Source organism: Strix aluco, chromosome 16, assembly GCF_031877795.1.
Source record: "Strix aluco isolate bStrAlu1 chromosome 16, bStrAlu1.hap1, whole genome shotgun sequence".
Taxonomy (NCBI): Eukaryota; Metazoa; Chordata; class Aves; order Strigiformes; family Strigidae; genus Strix; species Strix aluco.
In genome coordinates, this window is record NC_133946.1 from 2479975 (window position 1) to 2506187 (window position 26213).

General features: G+C 37.2%; 1 protein-coding gene across 1 annotated transcript in view; it reads right to left on the reverse strand.

The window, feature by feature from the left end:
• PPFIBP2 (PPFIA binding protein 2) overlaps positions 1–26213 on the reverse strand; it is a 106244-nt gene that overhangs the window by 23632 nt on the left and 56399 nt on the right. The window contains exons 5-10 of the mRNA XM_074841643.1: positions 22540–22653; positions 12927–13058; positions 7065–7247; positions 5079–5171; positions 2474–2582; positions 904–936 (exon numbers count right to left, since the gene is read on the reverse strand). Coding sequence (XP_074697744.1) covers positions 904–936; positions 2474–2582; positions 5079–5171; positions 7065–7247; positions 12927–13058; positions 22540–22653 — 664 coding nt within the window. The remainder of the gene's footprint in view (positions 1–903; positions 937–2473; positions 2583–5078; positions 5172–7064; positions 7248–12926; positions 13059–22539; positions 22654–26213) is intronic.

Below are 26213 nucleotides of genomic sequence, written 5' to 3' on the forward strand. Positions count from 1 at the left end.
AAACACAAGCATGTTATAGACTATGAAAAACATAGGCATGAAGTGAGAGAGAAGAAAGAAAAGAAATAGTGCTAAAGAGCATCTTAAAAAAAATGTTTTACAACTAAATGTTGAATATACAATGTCACATCTAAACTACTTGCAAAAACTATAATTAGTTTTTCTTGTAGTGATTCTGAAAAATACACACTTTGTAATGATTAAGTTTTAAAACATGTAAATGATCCTTGCAAACATTTCTCTTGCAAAAGGGAACACTTAGTAGCACAAGACATGCACAGGCACAGCCAAATCAAAAACTAAAGCCAGCAGGCAGTGGGCAAGCAACAGGAAGGTTTTTAAAAAGCCATGAAAAAAATCACAGTCCTACTAATTTCTCTTTATAAATATTAGACTTCAAAAAGAACTGGTGTCAAGGTATTTTTAAGTACATTAAAACTAACTTTACTTAAAATATTTGTAACAACATCAAGTATAGAAACATTTTTACTCAGACAGGTTTTTTAAATTTATTGCACTGATTAAACCCCCCCCAAATCCTTCCCCTCCAAGGAAGGAGGCTTTCAGTTACAGCCATCTTTCCAGATATTATATGGGCTTTACACATGTACAAATAAAAAGAGGTAAAGGTTAAGTTTTGGCTCTCTTAACCTTGACAATGTCCCTTTGAAGTCCAACTATCTGACTTGTGAGCCTCTGCCTTTTTTTTCTGAAGTGAAATCTTACTAAACAGGGCAAGTAGCTGTCTGCTTGCTGCAAGCAATGAAAGCAAGATCTCATGTATATTACAATTAGACAGCCAATTCTAAACAAACATTGAATTATTGCTGCAGAATGCATCCAAGTTATAATTTGTGTGAAAGGAACAGTGAGATAAAGCCAAAAGTGAATTGCAAGGCTTACGTTTTTCTTTTAGCCTTCTCCTATAAACTTCCTCTACGATGGTAAATGGTGAGAGTCACAATAAAGTATGTAGAAAAAGCACATATTAGATAAATTTTGCAATTTAATAAGAATATGCATTCTAGCATACTACAAGTACATTGACATTATTTTTCAGCTTTATTTGGGAAGACCACCCTAAAAATCTGGTAAATCAGTAATTTTTTTTCAGAAGAATTATTATTGCTGCAAACTGTTTCCATTTAAATACAGTCTAAGTGGTTTCCTTAAATGTAGCCTAAAAAAATCTGTACAGGGCTTGATTCTTCTCCCACTGGAATCAAGGGCAGTTTCAGCATGAACAGAACAGACACATTACTAGAAGTTGAACAGTGCTGGGCTCTTGATTTATTGTCATACCACTATCTTTCCTTTGAAATACCATAAATTATTTGGGAATCTCATAGAAAATACAAAATTCTATTAGTAGAGGAGTTTCTCTACAAAACATTGCTGTTAGACAAACATTTTCTAGTTAGACATGCAGTTCTCTACATGCACAAGCTCTGCAGCTGAGTGAAATCAGCACCAAGTATATGTTAAGTCACTCCTTTGGAATAAACAACAGTCAAAATGCAGAGTCTTCTAGAAAAAAACCCACATCTGCATTAATTTCTGTAAGGAGATTCTTGGTAATCCCTGAGAAAGAGGTAGCATGGCACCTGAAAAGTCACATCTCAACAAGGGCACTCTTTGGAAGCATTAGTTAACACCCAAAAAAGAAGTTAGTGCAGCTAAGCTGATGCACTGCAGTAAACTACACACAAATATTCCTGCATGGATAAGGGTCAGTATTATAGAAGAAAAAAGTCACAAGTATCATACTGCTCACAGCTCAGCAATTGACAGAAGCTCCAAGGAGTCAATATTTCAGAGAACTGTAACATGACTGGTTGAGACCAAAGGCTAAACAAACTGGTTTATTTGGCATTGGCCTGTATCAACAGTGCAGATTTAAAACAGAAACCTGCAATATCACAGAATCATAGAACAGCCCAGGCTGGAAGGGACTTTGACAGACCTTCCGTCCAACCTTTCATGGGAGAGGGAGCCTAAATGAGATATAGTCCTGAATAAAGGAAAAATGTGAGTCAATGACCATGTTTTAGGATGTTTGGGCATTTAAACATTATGTTTAGCTACTTCTGTGACAATTTTTTTTTTTCTTAAAAAATGGAAGCTGTAAAGATTGTTCAAAGAAACTTTGAAGGTATACACAAAAAATATATTCCCACTGAACTACAATGACTCTTTCAAATTATAAATAAAATTTCAGTAGAAAAATTTCAGTGTCCTTAGGATACTTATTGCAATTTGTGCTGCCTCTAGACTGGGATATAATTTCACACATTGAAGGCCTTTACTTTACTAGAAGACAAAATAAATTTGCACCATTTTTCCTCCCCAAAACAAATTCTATAAATTCATTCTTGTATCTCCTTGTATTCCTTTGAAATACTGAGCCAAGCTGCTACCAAAGTGAAGTTAAAGTAGGGTTTTGGATTTTTAATTTTATTTCCCCTCCTCTTACCTCTTTCTGCCACTTCACTATGTGATGAGGTCCTAGAGAGCTGACTTTGTAAACGTTCTATTTCTGCATCCTTGAGAGCTAACTGCTCTTGAAGCTGGGCTATCTCAGCCTGAAAGAGAGTACAACAAATTCAGAATAACATTGTCATCGATCCTCTTGGATTCTTTCCTGTGAACTAGAAGACTTCCAAGCATAACACTTTGATTGATGTCCTGTTCCCAATTCAGGCCATTTCATAAGCACTATAACAACTGTACATATTTCATGGTGTTATGATGCTATTCCTTTTACAGAAGCTCACCTTTTCTAATGCAATTAGCTCTCATTGAAGAGAGACTTGCAGAAAGATACAATTTTCAAGGATTCACATAAGTAAAGAAACTCTGGAAAGCTCTAAATGCTATAATGCTGGTCATATAATAATGACTGTTATAGGGCAACTCCTGAATTCTGCATGAAGACCACTAAAAGATAACAATGCATTTTTTAAAAGATACTGTTTTTTTAATATAACTGAGAATCTATTCATGCTGAGCCCTGCTCTCAGCAGGGTAACAAAACTGTTCTTCCTCACATCAGATACTACAGCAAACAGGCTAGAAGCAAAGCATGGCTTGGGAAACAACCACATATATGTAACAAAATATCAGTGGTTCATTTACATGAACTGCAGTTTGTGCTGCCACTAGATTGGGCTGGAATATCACACCTTTAAGACCTCAACAATACAGAGGGAGAATTCTGTGATTGTTCAAGCTCAAAATACACTGACTCAGTTCTTTTTCCTATTTATGAGAAAAAAAAAAAAAACAACCTGTCAACAGCACACTTTACTAAGCCAGTAGCTTCATTAAGATTTTCTTCAGCAGCCTTAGAGCCTCTATGTATCAACATTCTGCATTTCCCCCAGCAAAAGCATACCAAACCTCTTTGCAGTTAAAGGAAAAAAAAAAAAAAGGAAACAAACAAAAAAATCATTTATGTGACCACTTTCTCAAAATTCTAAAATAAAGCAGGAAAATATACAAAACACCAAACATTACCCAAACAGGGAAAAACATGGACTAATTTAATATACAAACCTATTTTCACCAGCAAGCATGCAGCTGGATGGCAGCAAATGATCACTGCTCTGCCTGCAATTCCATACGGAATAGAAGAATCTGCCTTGCTGCATCTCTGAAGGGCTCCTACACTTCACTTCCCAGTGACTAATATGCTTTTTATATCCAGCCATGGAAATATCTCAATTTCCCATCTAAGAAGCTGAAGCAACAGGAAGACAAAAGCTGCAGATCTCTTAATACCAGATTTGGATTTGCTTCCCCTGGTCTATTTGATCTCATAGCTCTTAAATGCCCTCTTTTCCTTTAATGTCTCATTCCTGTCATCACTACAATGATTTTTCTGCTTCCTCTCTCTTTCCCTGTATTTTTCTTTCTTTCTAGTCCTGCATCTTCTCTCACTCAATGTGTTTTATGATTCCTCTTTCTTATTTTCATTCTGCTCCTACACTTTCCATAATCTTTATCTGTCTGGGCAGCTGGCCACACACTGCCTGAGAAAATATTTTCCCAAAGACTGTTCATATCCACCATGTCAAAGAAAACATTTTCAAGGATACAAGAGGTATTATCTTAATAGGAAAAAAGACACGATAGTAACATTTCAACATTCACCCAAGAATTTTCGAAAGAAAGAAATTCTAATACAAATAATAGCTGTCTGTCATTTTGGGATGAAGCTATAAAGAAAACTCAGTTTAATACGAAATGTTTTTCCAAGATCTAACCACAACTCAAAAAAGTCAGTCATTCGTATGAACAGGGATTATAATACTACACAAATGAAAGGAGATGCAATTACAGCACAGAAGTGTACCTCAACAGGGAAAAATAATAAGGTGCTTTTTAATCTAGTGAAAAAGAGCTAAAAATTCAAACTAGAAATAAAGTGCAACTGTTTAACAATGAGAATGTTCAAACAGAAAATTAATTTTTGGGGAAAATGATGAAATGTTTCAAATGTTGAGTTTCTCCAGGTTACAATCCAACAGCTTTCCAGGGTTTAAGGTCAACAGAAGGGTAAGGCAGCTATGCACTTAGATACACACAAAGTCAAAGCAGGTGATCTAATGGTGTATTTTGGGTTTAAAGTCTATTAAAATAAATTCCATAGTAAGTGAACACCCAACCAACTTTGCATGTCTCTTCAGTCTGGAAAGCATATTCCACAGAGGCTTGTCACCATTACACAAAAAAAAGAGAGAAAACCTTCAAAGAGGGCTTTTCACAGAACAGGACTTTTCTAAGTCAAAATGCCTTTTCTGGTTTTGGTTGGGTTGGTTTGTTTTTTGTTTGTCTTTTAAATAAGAATTACAAAACAGTAGAAGACTGGAAACTGTAGGGAGGTAGCAAAAGGCACAAAAAGAAGCTACAAAAACTTTAAACCAAAATACTTATTCCAAAGACGGTTGCAGAAAAATTGACTTTATAGTAGACCCTGACACAAGGCAACTGTACATAAAGTAAATATAGAGAAGTGGAGTGTTTCTCTTTCCAGCTGAAATAAGTCTGTCATAGTAAATGCCAAGTATTCTGCTTACTTTAGTTGCTTTTAATTTCCACTCGTATTGATTTCTTTCATTTTCCAGTTCTTCTACTTTAATTTTGAGGTGTCTAAGTTCCTGTAGCAAACCCTGCAAAGGAAGAACAGCAGCTAAAAGTAAGATTTCTCTGGTAGATATTAATTTTTCATAGTCCTGAGTTAGAGATCATGCATGAACCACACAGTAATGAACACTGAACCACCACATTAAAAACTGTGACCTAGGCTAAAATGACAAAAACTATTTTGAATTAAGAGGTAAGGAATACTTTCTCAAATTCTCCACTTGAAATTGTGAACAAATTTCTTAGTCATATTAAGGAAGATAGTTGAGCCTAGTGAAGTCATGTGCCTTGAGGGGCTGTTTGGGGTTTTCAGCCACTCAGAAAGTAAACAGATAGGCGCAGTGCTAAAATATTACTAATTTTCATTAAAGTGACAATCCTCTCCCCAAAAAGCTGTTTAAGCTACTTACCAAGAAAAATAACACAGACTACAACTAGCAAGTTACAGGCATTTAATATCAAACACACAGAGTCAAATACGACTACAAATATGCTACTTTCACCATTGATGTTTTCCACTTTGCAAACTGAGCTGATGCAGCCTAGAGCTGCAGCCAGCCAGGGTTCCTAACATTCTCTGTTTATTCCTCTGACAAAGTTGTCTCTTAAATGTCCCTTTTCCCTTTACCTTGATAGAACCATATCTTATTGTTCATTCTGAAGGACAATATTATTCAATCCTTGATGGAGCTCTGACAAGACCAAATGTCTTAAAATGAACTGAGGAAAGAAAAAACTTGGAAGTGTAACTCAATTTCAGAATCCTGTACAGTATATACATTAAACAGCCATACTAATACCTTGGATTAAAGCAATATTTCTTTTGAATGACTCCCATATTTGACTCTCAGATTATTTCTCCAATATGCAGCTTGTTCTGTAGTCTAATAGTTGACTACTCAGTTCTGGACAGAGGCAAGCTCAGAAACAATAGCACTATTTTCAGAATAGGCATCATACCCAAATGAGCTATTTTTGTAAAATAAACATATGAGAAAAATTAAGGAAGAACTCCCTCACAATATAAACAGATTACTTATAAAATGAGTTCTGGGGATCCAAATTTTAACTAAAGAGAAGTGGCAACTAAAGCAAACTGATTTAAAAACAAATATTAAAATGGACTTTTTCCAGCATACCAATATATTCCACCTTCAGTAAATTTCAGCAGTTTATGCAAAGTAGCTTTTTGTTTTTGAAATGTGACATTTTTGATCAAATACAACTAAAATCTGTGATGTAAACACAAAAATACTCTTCTGGTACTTGCTAATGTCAGAGAATAAACTGTTTTGGCTTTGCTGTTTTAAAGGTACAAGCAGATTATTTTTATTATGGCTCTTTTCATTAACTTTATCATTAGAAAAACAAAGGATACATTTCCAATACTCTTACCTGAAACTGTATTTTATACCTGTGTTAAACTAAGATATTTAGGAATTAATCATCTGTGTTCATAGGACTGGTTAAGGTGCACCATCATGCACAGTTAGGGTGACATTATTGTGAGGAAAATTAGCAAACTACCAGACCATGCTAGCATGCTGCATATCAAACAGACAAATATCAACTAAGAGAAAAAAAAAAAAAAAAGAAGCCAGAAATCAAAAAACCCCACACCACACCAGCTCTACAGACCTACAAGTGAAATGACAATCATAAAAAACCTGAGAAAGGTGATTGGGTCTTACAGATATCCGTGCTTTAGCAGACAGACATCAATGGTGACCCAATTTGTCCCAATAACCGTGGGTGGGGGTTTTTTTGGTAATTTTTATGACCACCTCACTCTCTGCTAATGAAAGCCACAAAGATTAATGCCAATAATTCACAACATAGTTCTGGTTAGCGGAATTTAGTTTCTGCAAGAGAACAGAAGAGGCAATACACAGGCTTCTGCTAAGGTGTACTTCTCGTACATCACACCGAGAACAGTTCTTCTGGCTGAGAGTCTCTACCACTGATCTTGGACTAGATTGAGGACCATTAGGTGTCAGGTCTGGTTTCCTATCTTGAGACTTTCTTTCTTGGATTCTACTATTAATTTCCAGCTGCAGTCTACACATCTGTTCCTGTAGCTCACTGATCAGGTTCACTACTGACTGAAAACATGGGAAGAAAGGACAAAGAGACAAAAAAAAAAAAGAAGACAGGTGAGAAAGAAACTGATGCAAAGAAGATATTTCTAAAGTTGCAGCACAAAAAAATACATGGAGCACATCAAAGGCAAACTAAAAAAGACAGATGATGTGTTTCCCTTCTAATAAAGTGTATGTGAATGGATATAAATCTGGAATATTGCACAAAGCTACAATTTAAATAGAACAGAATCTATATTCCAGACTAATTCATGATTCTGATTCTAATGTGAAGATCAGAATTTGGCCCCTCATTTTTGGAAACAGTCATATGAAGTCAGATATCAGGAAAAATTGGAACATATTTTAATATGCTGCCTCAGAGGCACACTTTTGCTGAAATGGGTCTTGATTACTTTCATTCACACAGCCAAATCATCCACTAGGATGAAATCGCTAAGTGCTCAGTTGGGACCATAACCTACTCTCTCACAATTTATACACAGAATTTACCAGTAAAGTAATTCTGTTTCCAGGTCTAGCATGGGTCAGAAAAATAACTCCATTATCTAGCTTGCTAGCTAGGCAGTATATTGACACGGAGAAAGAGTTAAGCAACACACAGAGGAGAAATCAAAGGATACCACAGAATAAAAAGTAATGACTTTGAAGTGCATCGATTTGCTGGCCAGCTTCTTGGATTTGTGTGTATCAGTGATACACACAAAAATATCCAGCTACAGAAAGCAAAGCAAAGACAAGTATTAAAACCTATATAACATTTAATTTAAATTCCCTAAAGCAGTAGCAAATAGTGCTGGGTTTTTTCCTCAGGTATTGCGATTTTGGACTGTCTTTCTCTTAAGTTTCAAGAACATTAACAACATATGTTTTGTGATTTATCAATCTACTCAAGTGGAATAAATCTGATAAAATCCATCTCCCAAAGGAGTGAAAAAGATTTTAGTGGACAGAACAACCAATGACATAGCTTTTTTTTTTTTTTCATTTTCTTCATTACAATGCACAACGGTCCTCCTGTTATCTCAAAGCTAGGGAACAGCTACTGCAAGGACAGGACACTATTCCAACCAGGTAAGTATTTAACACAACCAATCTCAAACTGCATCAGCATCCACAGTCAACTTTAAACATTCACAAAGATTTCCTTTCAAAAGTGTATGTATCAGTTCGGTGAAAGAGTTTCATATAAATTAATTTTTTTCTCCGGCACTGTGCTTAAGACAAAAATCCAGAAAAGCAGTTGCATATATTTTACTTCAAACATATTATTCTCAACCAGGATCACAATGTCTGATCCTCATCCTCTTTCATCCAGCGAAGCTTCAGTGCACGTAAATGAGGATTAGTGCCATAAACAATCAAAACATTTAGAAAGAATACTGGGCCGTAGCGTACCAACTCTGCAACAGCCAGTCTTTTACAGGTGGGCATGTTCTGCCAGGGCTGCACAGGTTAAGAAAAGCTCCCCCAGGTGAAACCATATCCTTTTATGTTCAGCAGCTACATTAGCCACTTTGCAGCAACACAGTAGGACACTGGTATGGAGAACATCTCCCCAGCTAACTCATCCTCTTATCAGAGCACCCATACTACTAGCTGTATCTACAGTTTAGATACTATCCACAACCCCTCCACCTTCCATGCTTTGATTTTGTTTCTTTTTTACCACCATGTCCACAATCACACACCTCACTGAGCAGTACCAACCGGAGATTTGAATCGTCAGGACACACGTCCATCTCACTTCCTTTCTTTTAAGCACCAAGGCTTTAGTTTGTACTTGTCTCTGATGGAGAACACCGTTAACCCATGCAAGGTTCTGAAGAACCACTGCTCAAACAAGATGCATGGAGTTTTGAGCGCAAACTGACAGCTGTTCCAGTTATGGCAACGTGGGAGAGTTCAGAAACATTTCTGCTACCTTCTTGTAATTCTTTTCTCTTTTGCCTCACATCAAAAATGGGAATGGGAAATACTCTGGCATCCACAGAGGCTTCCCTCAGGGCAAACATGACAGTACAGCAATGGCAGAAATCCTTATCCCAGTGAAGGATAAGAGATCTATGGAAGAGAAACAGATGAGCTCCAGTTGCAATATCTGCCTTTACAGTTGTTCCTAGCTTCAAGGTAGAAAAGGCTTCTCATTTTTGAGATTTTTTTCACAGCAGGAAAATTTATTAACACCAACATACTATATCTTGAATTTGATTCAGGTGAGACAACACACCAAACTCCCCACTGGGCAGTCAGTGGCTCGCTGACCCAAGTTTCTTTGAAATTGCAAATAACTATGCACTACATATTTAATTCAGTAGTGCCAACACAAAAGCCACAAAACACTTCCCAACACCTTACAGCAAACTTCAAATCCTCAGTACAAAAAAGTAAAAACCACAAAATTTATCCCATGCTAAGAAAAAAACCCAGTAGGATAGAAGAAGGGTTGTTAAGCAAGTGGAAATGGACAATTACTTCTGCAGTCTCCTGATACTGATAGAAGGTCTCTTTTGTCCATGTTCAGAGCACGCACACAGGCTGCAATTAATCACTTGACAATGCTGCTTGCTCATACCTTGCTACGTTAAGAAAGGCTATTTCCAAAATTTCTAAGACTTCTCAGGTAAGAGAAAAGCTACACAAACTCCCTCAGGTGGGATTTCAGAAACCTTCACAGCATCACTGTGGCAAAAGCAGAACATTATTCCACAAAAAAGGAATTAAAATGACAAAGACAAGAGTGAGACAGTCCATCTACAAGCAGCTATTCTCCTGGCCCCTGTGTTATCTATATAAATAAATGGCACTTTAAATTTAGCATGTGCTTTTGAAGAGCCAGAGACAAGTGGCATTCAGTGTGAAATTAATACCTTTGAGAGGAGGTTAGAGATGCTTGATAAACTCTTTGCTGCTAACTAAAACCAAAACTAAACCACAGTTGCACAAGATAAAGTGAAACGAATCTGACACATTAAAACTTGCTCATATTTGGAAGGATATCTTAATTTGCTTTGCTTCCCCCCAACCCAACCAGAGAAATAATTCTATAGATAAATTCTGTGTGACTGGAAACAGCTGCTGTGAAATAAGCCGACACAAAATTAGAGTACACAGCAAACATGTTTTAGCTGAATTATTCTGCAAGGTCACATTTAATTTTAAACTTTTTAAAACCCATTATTATATTTAGAAATGGCAGAGTCAGCCATGGAGTATAATTAACAAGCTGTTTAAAATGGCTTAACTACTACATGCCTCTAACATATGCACTAAAGCGAAAACTGAGGCCTATTACTTCTGATAGTAGCAAATCTACCAAATCACTGTTCTGCTCACCTGTTAATCCTAAACTCAGTCTTGAAAGCAGCAATTGGCCAGCTGCAGTCTATAAGAAAGGCTCTAGCTCTGTCACCCATAGCTTTGTTCCACTTACGTAAAAATACTAACTGCAATTTTATTTGAGGCATTATACACTGCAAGAGCATGTTGTAGTAGCCTCGACATTCAGAGATACAACTGCAGCAAGATTAATTTCATTCAGTCATTGTCAGTTTGGAGAACTGTCTCACTCTGAAGCAATTAGGTCACCACAACACAACTGTGTATTCATAAACAACAGCAATCTAAAGGTAGACTGTCTGCATATGTAAGAGTGGTTTAGTCCGGCAGTGGAGGCAAGGATTCAGGAAGACACCCAAACTATTACTGAATTTAAGCAGCAGCTGTAGTGTAATAGCACAAAGAAAATATATTAATAAATTTTATTCTGATGTTTGAAATTGTGTTGTATTGATAGATTAGTAAAATTTACAGTAAAAGGACCTGAAATAAGGTTAAAGCATTAGAATTCAAGTCAGCATCCAATTTGATTGAAAGCAACCCCTGTTTATATTGACAGATTGGATTAATGCTTATTCAGGACAATCTGAAATAATTTTTAAAATGGCTCAACGAGCAAACAAAAATGTTTATTTCCCACAAGTTTACTTACCAAACCCATTTTCCTTGCTTTGTATACACAGGTCTGTGACTTTCAACAGGCCAGAAATCTAATCACATCTTGGGGTAGTTAATAATTCAGAGCATACTTAACACAATGATTCTCAACTTTACCATCAGATTAGAATCCTTTTCCATCTCAGCAGGAACGTTTCCTATCACTCAGCAATACAACAAAGGCTTCCAGGCCAATAAAGCTCAACTTTTCCATCCAAGGGGAACACACACCTTGTTGCAGCGGCAGAAGAATTTCACAGGCCATAGCCTCACCCTCATCACAGCCCCAGACCTACTGGGTACTTAAAAGTCCTGTCAATGCAAATGCACTCAAACACTATGCTGCTTTCTAAGAGTCAGGCTGACTGTGCATGTCCTGCAATAATTTAGGCAGCCTTGTGCTGGTATTTGACATGTAATGGGAAGTGCTGAAGGCCTCTTGGGAAGGCGGCTGCTGGGAGCAGGCCGCCATCTGTAGCAGCCAAGCGCTGCACAGACCTGTTTAGATTTACATGTAGTATGAGACTGCTTAGGCCTTCTGTACACAAGACACTGACGATTATGGGTGAAAGAGCTTGAGAAGGCCCCAGATGGTAAAAACAGCAGCTGGTGCCTCTCTGGCTTGCAATCTCTGCCAGAAATTGCTCTCTTTAAGCTATCTTTTAATCTCTAAAGAAAACTTCAGAGGATAAATAAGTCAAAAAAACCCCACACCCCAAACGTATTATATCACTGCAGGTAAATTACTTATGCATAGTTATCAAATATTCCAATAGCAACATTATGAAGAACAAACAGTTTTCCAACACTGCCTGGATTTCAAATTCTTCTAAGTCAATGTGGAACATAAAGTCTTTTTTCAGTCAGCAATGTATAAATCTTGGACCTAGTAAGCCTCCCTTGCCAGGTAATCCTCTCCTGCTAGTTTATCCCCTCACAAGGCCACTGAGGCAATTCCTAAGAATTACTCTCTTCCATAATCACTTTCCTTCCCAGCTTTCACCTGCTGCTCACTATCACGAAATGGATGTTGTTCATATGATTCCCTGTTTCATACTCTTTTTTAACCAATATGGTAAAAAACAAAGCTTCTTTGATGTCCAGAACTCTCCACATCTGAAGGGGAGGAAGGATTAGAATTGCCTCCATGCATGTAATTTTTTTACACCATTTATTATGTAATCACAGGGAGAATGGCTCATTTGAGGAAAATGCCCTGCCCCTTCTCTCCTTCTCAAGTGCCATGAATGCATTAAAAATCACCAAGAGTGATCATCTAAGTTTTTGTAGCACCCCTGATACTACTGAGCTGACAGTCTTCTCTGTCATATAAATGAAGAAATAGAAGAGCTCTGGTAGGCCTCGCACAGCCATGCCAGACCAGCTTCTGTGGAAAGGAAAGGGTTAAGTGAATGCCAGTTGTAATGTATGTTTCTGGAAGGGACTTTGTGCTTTGATTAAAGCCAAACAGCAGCCTCTGAAGTATAATGAGAGAGGGGAAAAGAAACCATATCCCAAAAATGCATAATCATATTCCTCACCGAGTTCACAGGATCAATGATACCAACTGTGCTGTAAGCATGGAAAATCCTACTGCATGCTGATTTCGGCTCAAAAGCTCAGGTGTATGACAGCATAGACTAGACACAACAGAAAAAAAGAAAACAGGCTAATAAAAAACCTCACCTCAGCTTTGTTCTTTTTCTCTTCATATTCACTCTGTTCCTTTTCCATACCAACCAGCTTAATCTTCAGGTCTGAAACTTCAGCCATTAAATCTAATTTCTGAGTCTCTAGGGATGTTCGACTTAGCAACTCCTGAAAGCAAAGCAGAACATTTTCTTCAGTTATTTATTTGAACACTCTCAGAATGCTACATGATTTATTGGCAGACCCATAGAAAAGTCTCTACCCCAGTGTTTAACTCTTTTAATACTAAAGCAAAATGATTCTCCTCTTCAAAGGTCACACTTGTTACTGGTTTACAATGCAAAAAATGCAGCAAGATAGATTTGATGTAAGCATTTACTGCAGAGAGAAAAAGTAACTAAAAAAAAAAGGAGCAATTGGCAAATTCATACGAAAGCAAATTTCTCTGTCTCTCTTCATGGTGTGTATACTTTCAACTGTTTGAACTGCGTGTTTCCCAAGTTCTGCAGCTATTTTAACCTAAATGTTCTCCCATGTTAATCAATAATCTACTGCGTCCCCCCCTCCCTATTTCAACAAAATGTGTGGCAGAGTTAATCCTCAGACAAGACATGAAATCAGAAAACAATACTGAGACTGAATAAACAGAAACCTACATAATACCACATGACACATTACAAAACAGTTGGCTACTTTTGAGAATACTCATCAGACATAGCTACGTTTTAGTATTACATTGAGCACCCCAACCAAAATAGAGTACCAAAGACAAGCAATGTTTCTGCAGTCATGCTAATAGTACTTGAACGTTTACACCATGTAGTACTTGTTAACTTTTGAAGGCTACACGCTGTGGAGGGAACAGCAGTGAATGAAAAGTGGTGTGCCCTAACTGGAATATAAGAGGCAATGTCTAAACTGAGTAACAGCGTAAAGAAGAAACAATCAGCGATGACTTTTGCTTGTGTGCCCTAAATTTGTTTTTCAGATTGCAGAGAAAGGCATACTTTGGACAGAGCGATATTACTGCGTTTGGAAAACATTCAATATTCATACCTGCATTGGATCTTTCAGTTTTCAAGAAAGCCAAAGCAAAAAATCTTCCAAAATTTAACAGAGTGTATTATATATATAAAGTGTTTCTGTTGGCCTCCATTTTCAAAGAGAAAAAAAAAAAAAAAATCCATTCAGGAGTTTAAGCCTTACTGAAAAATCAATACATAACTTTCCAAGTGTCTAATTATTTTTTTGCAAAAGAAGATAGGTTTCTAAATAGTTAAAAAATGTTATGCTAATTCCTAACTCACATTAGTGTTTTGATCATATGAAACACACTGAGGAATCACAGCAGATTCTGCTTTGAATTACACGGAAATGACTTAACTGAAGTTGCCATAGTTATTCTGCATCTACGCTGATGTTACTGAGTGATCAGAAACTGCCCTGTCCATCACCCTTTTCTCATCTCTTCCTCTTCCACAAATTGTACAGTATATTGTAGACCATGGCTTGGAGCCAAGGAAGCCACAAGGGTTATTTTAAAAATTATACAGTTAAAGTTTATTTGGAACCCAAATCTGATCTACATGTAAATTATTTTAGTCTGGTGGGGAATACTGCCCAAATTAAAAATAGTACTAAACTTGCATCTGCATTGCAACACCAATTATCTAAACCACCCACTATTCCCAACACCATGCCCAATCCTGCTGACATTGACAATGATATTTGTGTATGGATGGGAAAATAAACAGAAATGTAGCCTCATGGTTTGTTTTTTCTCTCTGAATGAAATAAATGAAGCACTAATCAAGAAAAGGTAGTGCACTGACTTCTTTTAATTGAGAAACTGTAAGAGGCAGTCACCTAATGAAATCCTGGTAGTAGCTGCTTTCTACAAAGGTGATTACAAATTACAGTTATAATTATGAATAACTCCTCCATCTTCCAAAACACCACTAATTTGCACAAGTTCCAGAGGCACATTCTAGTCCAGACTGGAACAGGCTCTGTACAGCTGTTAATCTGCAGAAGTCTGCTATGTTAAGGCATAGCTATAAATAAGAACTTTAATATGAAATAAAGCCACTGAATATCAAAGAGGCTAGCAGGATGAGGTAACTTTGGCCCCATGGACAGACTCCATTCACTGCTGAACTGAAACAACATTTAGAATTTATTTTGACACTGACATGATATTCCATGATACAACAGGAAGATTTCTTAATAAGGCAAGGAGGCATGGCATCCCTCTAGAAATTTTTAACAAAAGATCTATCCTTTGAGTGCACCATCTGGCATTAGTCCTTACTTTTTCTATAGACTCTCAAATTACAGTTAGTTATGCAACCGAGAGTAATACCACACTCCTCTCATTCTGAGTTCAGTAGCTCCATGTGAACACTAAGGCACTACACCTGGTATAAGTGAGCGTGAAGGCAGCTGATACTGTGGTTTGGGTTTGTTTTGTTTTTTAATGAACTCAAAATTTTACAGTTTGCTCTGAAGCTGGAGAATCATATTCACAGCTAGTGTAAACTGGCATAAAACTCCTTCCTTAAAATAGACAAAATAGCTGACTATCCCTGGTTTGTTTTCAATGGAACTACACTGATTTAAAACAGCTGACAATTTCTCTTGCATCTAGAGAGTCTAACTTCTGCTTTGAAAGAAAGTGCCATTTAAAGTAAATGTCCCCTCTTGAAATGGTAACATCTGGAAGCAATTATTTTCATCCTCAAGCAGATGCTCACAGTGAACAGCTCATTAAGAATGTGACCCATTTTGTTACAGAGAAATTATAGTGTATTTCAGTGGTATGATGCAACTTGAATTCAGCCAGAATAAATATGCAATTGTAAGAAAAGAAAATACAAATTTATGTTATTGGTTTTAAAGCAAAAAAGATAATATAAAACAGGCAAAATGGTAATTTGGGCTGTAGCAGCTTTAGGAGGATCTTACAGAGCTGAAACATAGAACAGAAATAGAATATATCCTATGGAATCTTATTTATAAACAAGAGATTTTTATTTTTAAAATGTACTATAATTTAATTTTGCAAAGTTCTTTTTTTTGAAACTCAACTTTTCACTTTAAAATGAAGGAAAAAAGCTATTTCAGAGTAGAATTACAAAGATGAGTCATGCAGAAGCTACAATATGCATGTACCAGACAGCTCAATGAACAGCAAACTATTTCCAAACACAATTGTATTTTTAAAATTCACACTGTATACTTTTAAAATATTTAATCATGTCTTTCAATATTCCCAATGAAACTGAAGTACATACTGCATACCTCACTTTCACATTTTGTTGTCTTGGAAATACATAATTCTTCTGAAGTGGCTTATAAAATTTAACATGACAGAAAATAGCTTAAAAAGAGGACACTACACTTTTCCAGGCTGTCAGCTGCAAGCATAGAAAATTCCAAGATGCTTAGCACTCCTCAAAACAGAAGAAACAATCATGCCATACACTGATTAAGAAACCATAAGTAAGATTTCAGTCAAGTGCAGGAGAAAAAAACCCCATAGATCCCATTTTGCACTTGTGCACCCTTACAAAATACAACACTCAATAATTGTTTCATACTTTTCACTTACTAAAATAGTCGAGACAGACCAGCCAAGCTACCTACCTGGTAAGCAAAATTCAGCAAGAACCACTACTAACGAGGACTGCACTTTCCAAGGGCTGTGTGTCAGCTGTGGTAGAAATAAGATATTTGCTTAACTGAAAACACAGCTGAGAGCAATGTACATGTGTAATCACCATGTAATGGTGCAAGTCAGTAGCAGAGAGCGAATTACAGCCCTCCAATTCATCATTTGCCCATTATATAGTTAAGCGATGGAAAGGACAGAACTTCCCATTGCACTGCCAATTTGAACAGCATATGCCTAAAGAGCAGATTTGTGCCTACGTTAACTGTAAAATAACAAAGCAGTGTAATGCTCACCTGTATAGATAAGCTGCACAACTGGAGAGCACACTGAAAACCTCAGCCTCCCAACCAGAGCAGCACAGAGCACACTTCGAAATCTGGAACACTAAACTAGCTGCTGGCAAGAAGTTACTGCATGCTATAAACAAGTGCTGAAATTCATCTAAGATCAGATAACTCAGGCAATTGAAAGTTGAAGGAATGATCCTTGCCGGCCAGCAAAGTTCCTGAGAGGCAAACAGATGCACGCCAGATTTCTAACCTGCAACCAAGATAGGATTCTGGCTCCCGAATAAAAGACAACTGCAAAACCAGAACAGGTACACACTAAACTGCATTGGATTCAAGTTCCTACTCTCATACAGCTCCTCCTGCATTCTTTTCATCCACTGTTTTTTAAAAGATTCTGCATTGTGCCTCACAAAGGGCACCGTCCGGCATGCTTTCCCCTGCTCCTTGCACCCAGGCAGAAGTTGGCCATAAACTGACATGAGAAACAGAAACTCTCCTGTTTGCATTCAAGCATTTCAGTTTCTATGTGTATTTTAACACAGAAAGAATGCTAAAGTCAAATGCTTTGTACTCTGAAAGAGAATTTACTTGATAGAAGACACAGTCATGTTTACACGACACAATCATCTGACAAAGAGTCTCCTGGATTGCTTCTTTCAATTATGTGTCAGAAATAATTTGGAAGCTGGAAACACAGGGTCAAACCACATCTAGGATTTGGTACAGGTCAGGTGCAGGAAAGACACTACCACACAGACCAGCATTTTGACTGGCAAAGTAAAATGTATGCTGTTATACTTTATGCTAGAGAGATTCAATGGGAACTAGTATCTGTTAAATAAATCAAATGCAGCACCAGAATAGCAAAGAGGTAGCTAACTGTTCTTACTCACGATAATTACCGTAACAAATGCACTTCAAAGAACTGAAAAAAAGTGAAATCTGTATGTGCAGAAAATGCACTTTTCAAACTGACTTAATACAGCTGTCCAGATTGACAACACAGATTCCACAGCACCAATGTGTTCACATTATGCATGGCTGGTACTTTCTGTTATGGGACAATTTAGGCTAGTTTATACATCAAAAATTACTTTTGCTTTCCAATTCTGTTCTACATTTGTACACAGTACGAAAGAAAAGTTGATAGCAAGTTGATAGGAGGTTCCCCCAAGGCTAACACAGTAGATGTTCAAGACCCTCTCTTTTCTTAAAAAAATATTTCTTTCTTAAAATTGACTGGAAGAAAGTACTCAGAAATGCCACAAACTAACTTAGAACAGACACGTACACATCATTGTTCTCTAAAATTGGCTGTAATTTTACATGTTAAAGCAGCTGATACACTGGAAATGGACCGTCACAGCATAAATGGTTTTCATAGAATAACTCTAGGAGGGTTTTTTTTTAAATTTTAAGACATATTCATTACAGTGTGCTAAGGGGCAAGACAGGGAACTATTCACAGAGGCTGCCATTTCCTTTTCTTTTACACACTCGATGGCAAGACAGAGATAGGCACTGGAAGGCAATTCAGTGAGACCGAACTGGTGTCTTGCTCCCAGTTGTGCTCCAGAAAATTTCCTCTTAACATTACCATGAAGGATGACCAGGGAAATGTGTTTCCTCATCCAAACCAGAATCATATTTAAGGACTGATTTAAAGTTTTGCCATTGACTTTCATGAGTTTTTGAAAGGCCCTACTTTGTTTTCAAGAAAGTAAATGCAAACACCTTCAAGGTGAAAAATGCTTTATCTTGATTAGAGACTGTAGCGGAACAAGTATCCTTACAAAAGCAAAATGCTGAGTTTGACATCATAAGCATCACATCTCATGAAAACATACACGCATTATCTGTAACTGTGCACACCAGGGCATCTCTGCATCTGTTACACAGAATTCTCTTGTTTCTCAAACCATCTTGAGGTGTATTTTCCTTGGTTGTGGTTTCATAAACAGCTGGGTCAAATGCATATCTCACCATTGCCCTTATGCCACACCTTGACCTTTTCTGTGACCTGTTTCAATTCACTAACCCAGCAGAAGAATATCCACTTCTTTTCCTTCTTTTTAAACCCCAAGTTAGTTTTCTCCCAGTCACTGAGGAAAAAGTCTGATGAGCATGTCAGCATAAAATAAACTGCAGAAGCACATGGTCAGGAACAGGCAGAAGGATGAAAGCAGAATGAGGCCTCCTTTTGGTAGCAGTAACCTTCAGATTGGCTCAACTCATTAATTGGAAATTCACATTTTGATTAAAGGATATTGCATCATCCTCTCAAGAGTGATGAAGAATCATGTTTTTCTGCAAAGAAGCAGCAGTATCTGTTACTACTATTCCGCATTCAAGATGTCCACCCTAAATGCTGAACAGCCATTTTATGTAATTTATATAGTTTATTTTAGCTGCTGTTTCAGAAGTGTTTCCATGATCACTTTGTAGCAGGGTTCAAAACAACTGTGCATAAATCATAAGCCAGAAGGATTTTAGCCAGTAACCCCACCCTGACAAAGTGGACAAGTCTCTGCTAGCATAGATTCAGCAAAAGCTATTTTGTAGGGTAGCATTACATACCCTTTCTCTTATGGAACTACCAGATACCGTCATTAAATTATCTTAAAGTGCATGATTTTTGTTTTTATTGTAGCATTTTGGGCACAGAATTAAGAGTTACTTTTTTTTATAGTTTGCAAAATTAAAAAGACAGGGCTTATCCTGGACTCAGGTATATGGTTTCCCAGATAAATAATACGCTTAACCATACTGCAGTTAGCTTAGTTCTACTAATATACATTAAAGATTTTTCAAGCTAGGGCAATTGTCTTTATCGTTCTATTTTCCACTTAGAATAAGCAGTCAACTTACGCTCACAAAGGTAAAAATCAGTGGAGTTCAATATATCATAAATAAGCAAGCAGAAGCATTAAATAAAATTGGATTTACATGCATCTCAAAGATAATAAAAGTCTTTCTGAAAAGCAAGTATATAGGTACATAGAGCTAGATGTTTTTTTCTTATTAGAAATGTTAGTTTACTGTAAAAATAAATAAATGCTGTCTTGAAAGACCCACTAAATAGTTTTGATTAGAAAAACTCAATGACAACACTAGTATCTTTCATCTCTTTGCTAAGCATCACCAGCACTTGTACAGGACACTGCTGGCTGAGAAGATCTGAACCCAACTCTCCACAGAACCTGGACTGATCCATCAGTCCACTGAAGTCCCTGAGGCCAGATACTCTACTTTGCAAATTAACTGCAGGAAGGCCTATTGGCCACATACCTTACGTGAATGTCCTAATCATCGCATTATCAGGTCACTCTCTTCTCTCCAAATCTCAACTCATTCCCTATAGAGGGTAATTTTTTGAACAAGATGAACTAAGAAAAGAATCTTCAAAATAAATTATAGACAAATAGGGCCCTCTGTTGAGCCATAATAAATGTATAATTTCTCGCACTGTCTACTGGGAGATGTAATCCATGTGAGAAAGACACCACAATTACTATTCCCTCATCATCCTCTAGTATTTCACTTAATCTGCTATTCCGACTGTTCACAAAACTAAAATGTTAACTAAACATCATTTTTTCCTCATTCCAGTGAGAAAAATTTTAGGTATCTCAGTTCCACCCTGAATTTATTTCTTAATTTTGGTTCAGCTATTGAAAGTATATCACTCACACTAAAATTAAAATACCAAGCATATGTGTTTGTGTACGTGTCTGTCTCTGTGCAAAGTTCAAATGGAGAAACTCATAGGATTAAAATGAAAAACAAATCTTTACCAAATCGTGACTTAAATAATTCTTTCTCTTGAAAAAAAAAAAACCCCAAACTCCAGGTATCATATATGCTGTAAGCATGAGATATCAGTCACTTAGAAATGTAGTGATCAACAAGCAACCTTGTCAGTATTTCTGTAAATTATGTTCAAATGCAAGATCTCAAAACTAGAATACAAAACAATCAACAAATTAGAGCTTATTGCTGGCTACTTAATGTCCATACAAGAAAGAAAAGACATTTGAAATTACTCCCATTTGGCAAGAATTACAGCCACTCAAAGTGACCTCAAAATTTAGATTTAAGGTGTATGTTAAACATATTTGGAGATTCTCTGACTTCTTCAGCTTTAGTACAGACTTTTGTAGCTTATCACTTTAGGATCAGCTTTGTAAGCAATTTGTGCACGTGCCTAATGCTGACTCAAAGGTAGAGTCAAACGTTTTCACTGAAATAGCAATGTACATGCATTATTATATTCTGTTTTCAGATGCCTCAGTGTTCTGTTAAATCAGGCTTTAATTTCACAGCTACCTCAGAAGACTATCAGAGCAGAAAATTTTAAGTCAGAGAAACAATAAACAATTTTAGCAGAAGTCACAGAACAACTATCTAGTTTTAGACTAAAACAGGAAACTTCTACAATCTATTGTGAATGGCTTCCTGAAGTTTGAAAACAGATTTTCATAACTTAAATAGCTCCTGTTCTTGGAATTTCACTTCAGATCTCACTGAAAAACTACCTGTACTCCCTATTTGCAATTTTTAAAATGTCCCCTCATGTAGGTATGAGAATAAAACTTTTCCCAGCTGGAAGCATTTTGGGCTGCAAAAGTTGTGAGACCAAGGTTTTTTTTAGAGAAGCTTAGAGAATTGTAACTTTAAAACGTTTAGGATACAAGTTTATCTTATAGAAACTGCTACTGTTTACATACGTATGTACATGGATCCTTATTACAGTAAAGTTTATATAGATTAAACACAACTATAATTTAAAGCTGTGAATAGTTCATAGAAAGACTTCTATATTTCACATAGACTAATACTGTAAATTTATAACACAGCATTTTGGGTGGGGAGAGGAAGTAAATTCATCAAAAACAATATCTAGCCTGCAAATTTCTGGTGTAGCTATTGAGGGTTATTTACAGTTTCAAATCTAGTTTTGATACCTATGCACTGTATTACCAGTGGATGACCTGCATTTGTAATAACAGAAAATTGCACTGGGAAAGTTCTTTTTCATCAACAGATCTGCCAGCTCTGCAGTAACACATGAAATGTAAGGAATTTAATTTCTTGTTTGTTCTGCTCCCTCAACATATAACATGAAAGAGCAAAAAATTAAATCACATAGCCTGAAACTGTGTACTGAAATAAAGAAAAATATGTCTTTATATACTAATTTTCTTTCAAAAATAAGAGGAAAGCTCCTAAATTAAGCAAAAACAGTTATAGAACCAAACTTGATACAGTAATTCATTTCAACTTACTACCTGCTCAGCTTCAAAGCCATATGAAAACAGAAGATATTTAAATAAAACTTAATTCTATAACTCCTACATATAGTAGATACATTTAACCTGTCTAACCAGTTACTCAATCATGTCCAAATTAGTTCGTCAGCACAGTACAAATAAGACACAATAGTTTCATTTTACATGCTGCCACGTACAGTATTATGCAACCAGCCAGTAAAATGTTTCTGTGACAGGAAAACAAAGAAACATTTATTGGAAAAAAACCATGTGCAAAGCAGCGAGAACAATAAAAGAGGCATTTTTTCCTGTTTTATCTTGCCAAAGGCACTCACACATGCAGACAGGCTAACCATATATGTTCACCCCTCTGTTGGAGAAGATTATGCAAGGAGCTTTCCAATCCATATTTTTACCTGTTGAAGCATTTCTTCTGTAGCATTCAGTTTCAATTGATGCCCCTCAAGACAGATTTCTAAGTCCCGGATTTTCTCTCCTTGAGCCTCCACCTGGTCTGTAAGAACACTCACCTGTAATTTGAGAAGAGAAGCACAATGCTACTGAACTGACTGTAAATAAGTTTCAATTACCGTATACAATTAACATCTAAATGCACATTTTAGCAGCAAGATCTCTTTTAAAGTCCTCAATGGTTTAATATTCTTGTGCACTGCAGCAACCTGCTCTATCAAGATAGACAATTTTTCAGTCTTACCTATATTTTGCTTCAGCCCCGCCCTCTGACACCCCCACCGTCGATTATTTTGTTTTAATATAAAAAAGAAAGAGCATTCCTAGAAGAGATGGAAGACTACCTATAGTTAGCCTTAGTCAGTTCATGCAAAAGTCTGCAAATTAGCAAGCACCAAACAAGAATATAGGATACTGAAAATATTTTATGTGGTTTTGGAGCATGCATTGCCATTTCAGGTTCTGTTAGCATTTCACTCCCTAAAACAGATAAACAGTAAAACCGTTCCTTCGAATACCAACCAATTACTTTACTTCTTACAAGAACAGAAAAACAGCTTACCTATCAATAAAGCGTTCTGAAGTTATAAAGAATGCAGTGAGTAAAGGGCATGTTTTAGCAGTGGCAAAGTTCTATTCCAAGAAAAATTCCCAGGCTTTGCAAGCCAAAACATGAAAGCAAGAGAAGTGAGATACAGACAATGAATCCCAGGAAAAGAAACAATAAGCAATACTGGTAACGAACTGTGGGAATGGTGGTGCAGACCAGTCAGTGTGCAATAAGAAAAGCCCAGCAGCCTAACTCGAAGCTTGCAAAGCTGAAAAAACTACGCTCAGGGTAACATTAGAAAGATGTGAAAAAAAAATCCCAGTGTTAATTCCTATGTTAAGCAGCACACCCCCCCTGTATATTCATTTTTGCTATTTATTTATATAAAAGCCTTGATTATACTGCAAAATGTTATATAGAAAAAGCAACCTTAGATATTTAAACTGTAGTTTGAATGAAGAGCGTTAACAAAGAAATTATCTCTGCTCTCACATCCAACCCTGAAACACCTTTGAAGGAAAAAAAAAAAAAAAAAGAGGCACAGTATGTGGAAGTGCAACCTTTAAGATGTACCCGCTACACTGCATTTCTAAAACCCAATCAAAAAACAGTTGAGTTCACCTCAGGAAAGCTGCAGAGGGAGTGACTGAGTGATCCGTATTTGTTTTACCTGCAAACATAACAACTAGCATGCCTGGGAAAAAAGACAAAGGAAAAAGAGGACTTTTTTTTTTTTTCCTCCTTTAAAGTAGTTGGCTGTAGGGTAGAGTACAGATGAATGCAGGAGGAGAAATGATAGGAAGGAGCGGGTGGAGGCAGATGGCAGGGGGACACATCTAAGCTGGGGCAGGGGGAGAACTCCCTGCAAGGAAGTCTGTTGCTTTTCTACTTTTTTGTTTTGCTCCCATTAAATGAGTGATGGCACACAAAAAAACCCCAACCCTGTGAGGTCACAAAGCAAGAAGAAACAAACTGCATCCTCTCCTTCAGTCTGGTTCCAGAGAAAGAAAACAAGCTCTACTTAAAGAGTCATGTTAGGTTCCAACCAGCACTGTAACCTGTAAGGAAAACTCTGAATGTTAAATGTGACCTGCAAAGGAATTCAGTAAAATTGTAGCAGCTTTAGAAGCGTGTGTTGGATGTTCCAGCAGTTAGGCTGAGAGGCACATGAGCCACTTTGAGCTCATATTTTCCCCTCTGTTCAGGATCACATCTGCCAGACTCTTCAGGGAATCAGTAGGCTGTACAAAGAATGTAACTCCAGCGTATGCTACGCTGGCAAGTCCATACTGCCTTAGCAGTGTAACACCTTCAAGAGTCAGCCTGTAGATAATATCTTTTCTGTAAATATCTATAAAAGTAAGACATATTGAACAATTAGCTAAAAATCAGTGGTATTTTAACACACCTCTGGGAAAAAAAACAACCAAACAAAGCAAACCCCTCAGGAAGTACATTAGCTCCTATACACAGACAGTGAGCTGTAAGAAGGTATCCCAGATGCTGTAGCAGACTGTACCAGACTGAACAGTGGAAGGTTTCAAGGCGCACTGTTTGACTCAGCCTTGGTAGACACAGATAGTGGGCACTGCCTGTGCCTACAACAAGGTGCCTTGTCCTGCTTCTGCAGCAAGTCTGACGCAAGACTGGAGTGCTCCCAGCCTCATATTCCCTAAAGAGTACAGCTATGGACCACAGTCACTGGCACAATTCAAAATGAACTATAGAATAAAGGTGCCCTGTTTCCCATCACTTCCTCATCCTTCATGCCAATGGTCACACCCAGGAGCCAGGTTTGTACCAGCAGACTCCCTCAGGCCAGTGTAACGTCAGCACTGGACTTGTCTGTGTTCCTCATATTCGACTGCCTAGATGCAGCACTGGTATAAACCAGGTTCTAACCCCAGCTCCATCTTGGCAGCTTTTTGTTGTTGTTGATGTTCATCTACCAGGCTTTCAGCTATCTTATTTGCCTGGGGTTTTTGGAGTTCTACTGCAATAGTGTGCAGTGGGATAGGAAAATGCATAAATATTGACTAAGCCTCTTGATTTGAGGAGGGTGTGATGGGAGGAAAAGGCAAGAGAGAGACAATTTCTACATCTGATTTTACTACATTCCTCTTGAGGAAAAACTAGGCAGGCCTCCAAACCATGTCATAAAAAAAACCTTTGTGAGTTTGGCTGGCAGCATTCTATGGGTACCTATTTGTGTGGATGAAGAAATAGTTACTAAAAATCAGCAGGACAAACACAGGAAAAGTACATACTGAGCAGAGGCCTGGAACAGTCTTGAGGAATTTACAAGTGCTGGAGATTAGCAGTCCTGTTAAATCCACAAAAGCTGATACACTTTGAACACCAAGATTCTGCCAAATCTGTACAAGCCCACCAGCACACATGACCATCAACAACCAGCTGTACAGCATGAACCACATCCAAGAGGACAGTGGCTGCTATATGCAGACAAAGCTTACAGGACTATACACACATGTGATGAAACAAAGGAGGCCTTCAGGGACAAAGCCACAGGTGCATCAGTACAAAACTCTGCTTCTGAATAAACAGCTGGGTTTGGCCTCCTAACTGTTGCTCCAATGATGAGTTGCACATATGTGCAAGTGAACTGTGTGAGAAGCGAATGTACTGTGTGAAAAGTTGTTTGCTATTATTAATGGAATCAAGATGTTAGTTAATAACCACTTGATTAATAGTGTGTTCTAATAGTATCAGTTGTGGTGCTGTCTCCCCTGACCTGATTCCCTCAGAAAAAAGGGAATTTGCAGCACACACTTAAAAGACTTAAATTCCAACCAGAAGCTTATTTTTCATTATTTTTTTTCCTAAATTTGGTAATAACAATTTTAGTTTAAACAGTAAGAAAAAAATCCAGAGAAGCCTAAGCTTGTGTCTCACACACTGTTTATTTAACAACAGCAGTGAGAATTCTGCTCAGTAAATTAATACAAGTGTGAACAGAACACACAGGATAAAACATGCTTACAGAAACTAGTAACTGAAAGTAGGGAGAACACCCACCCAGTATAGTTTTGTTTTATATAAATGTATATG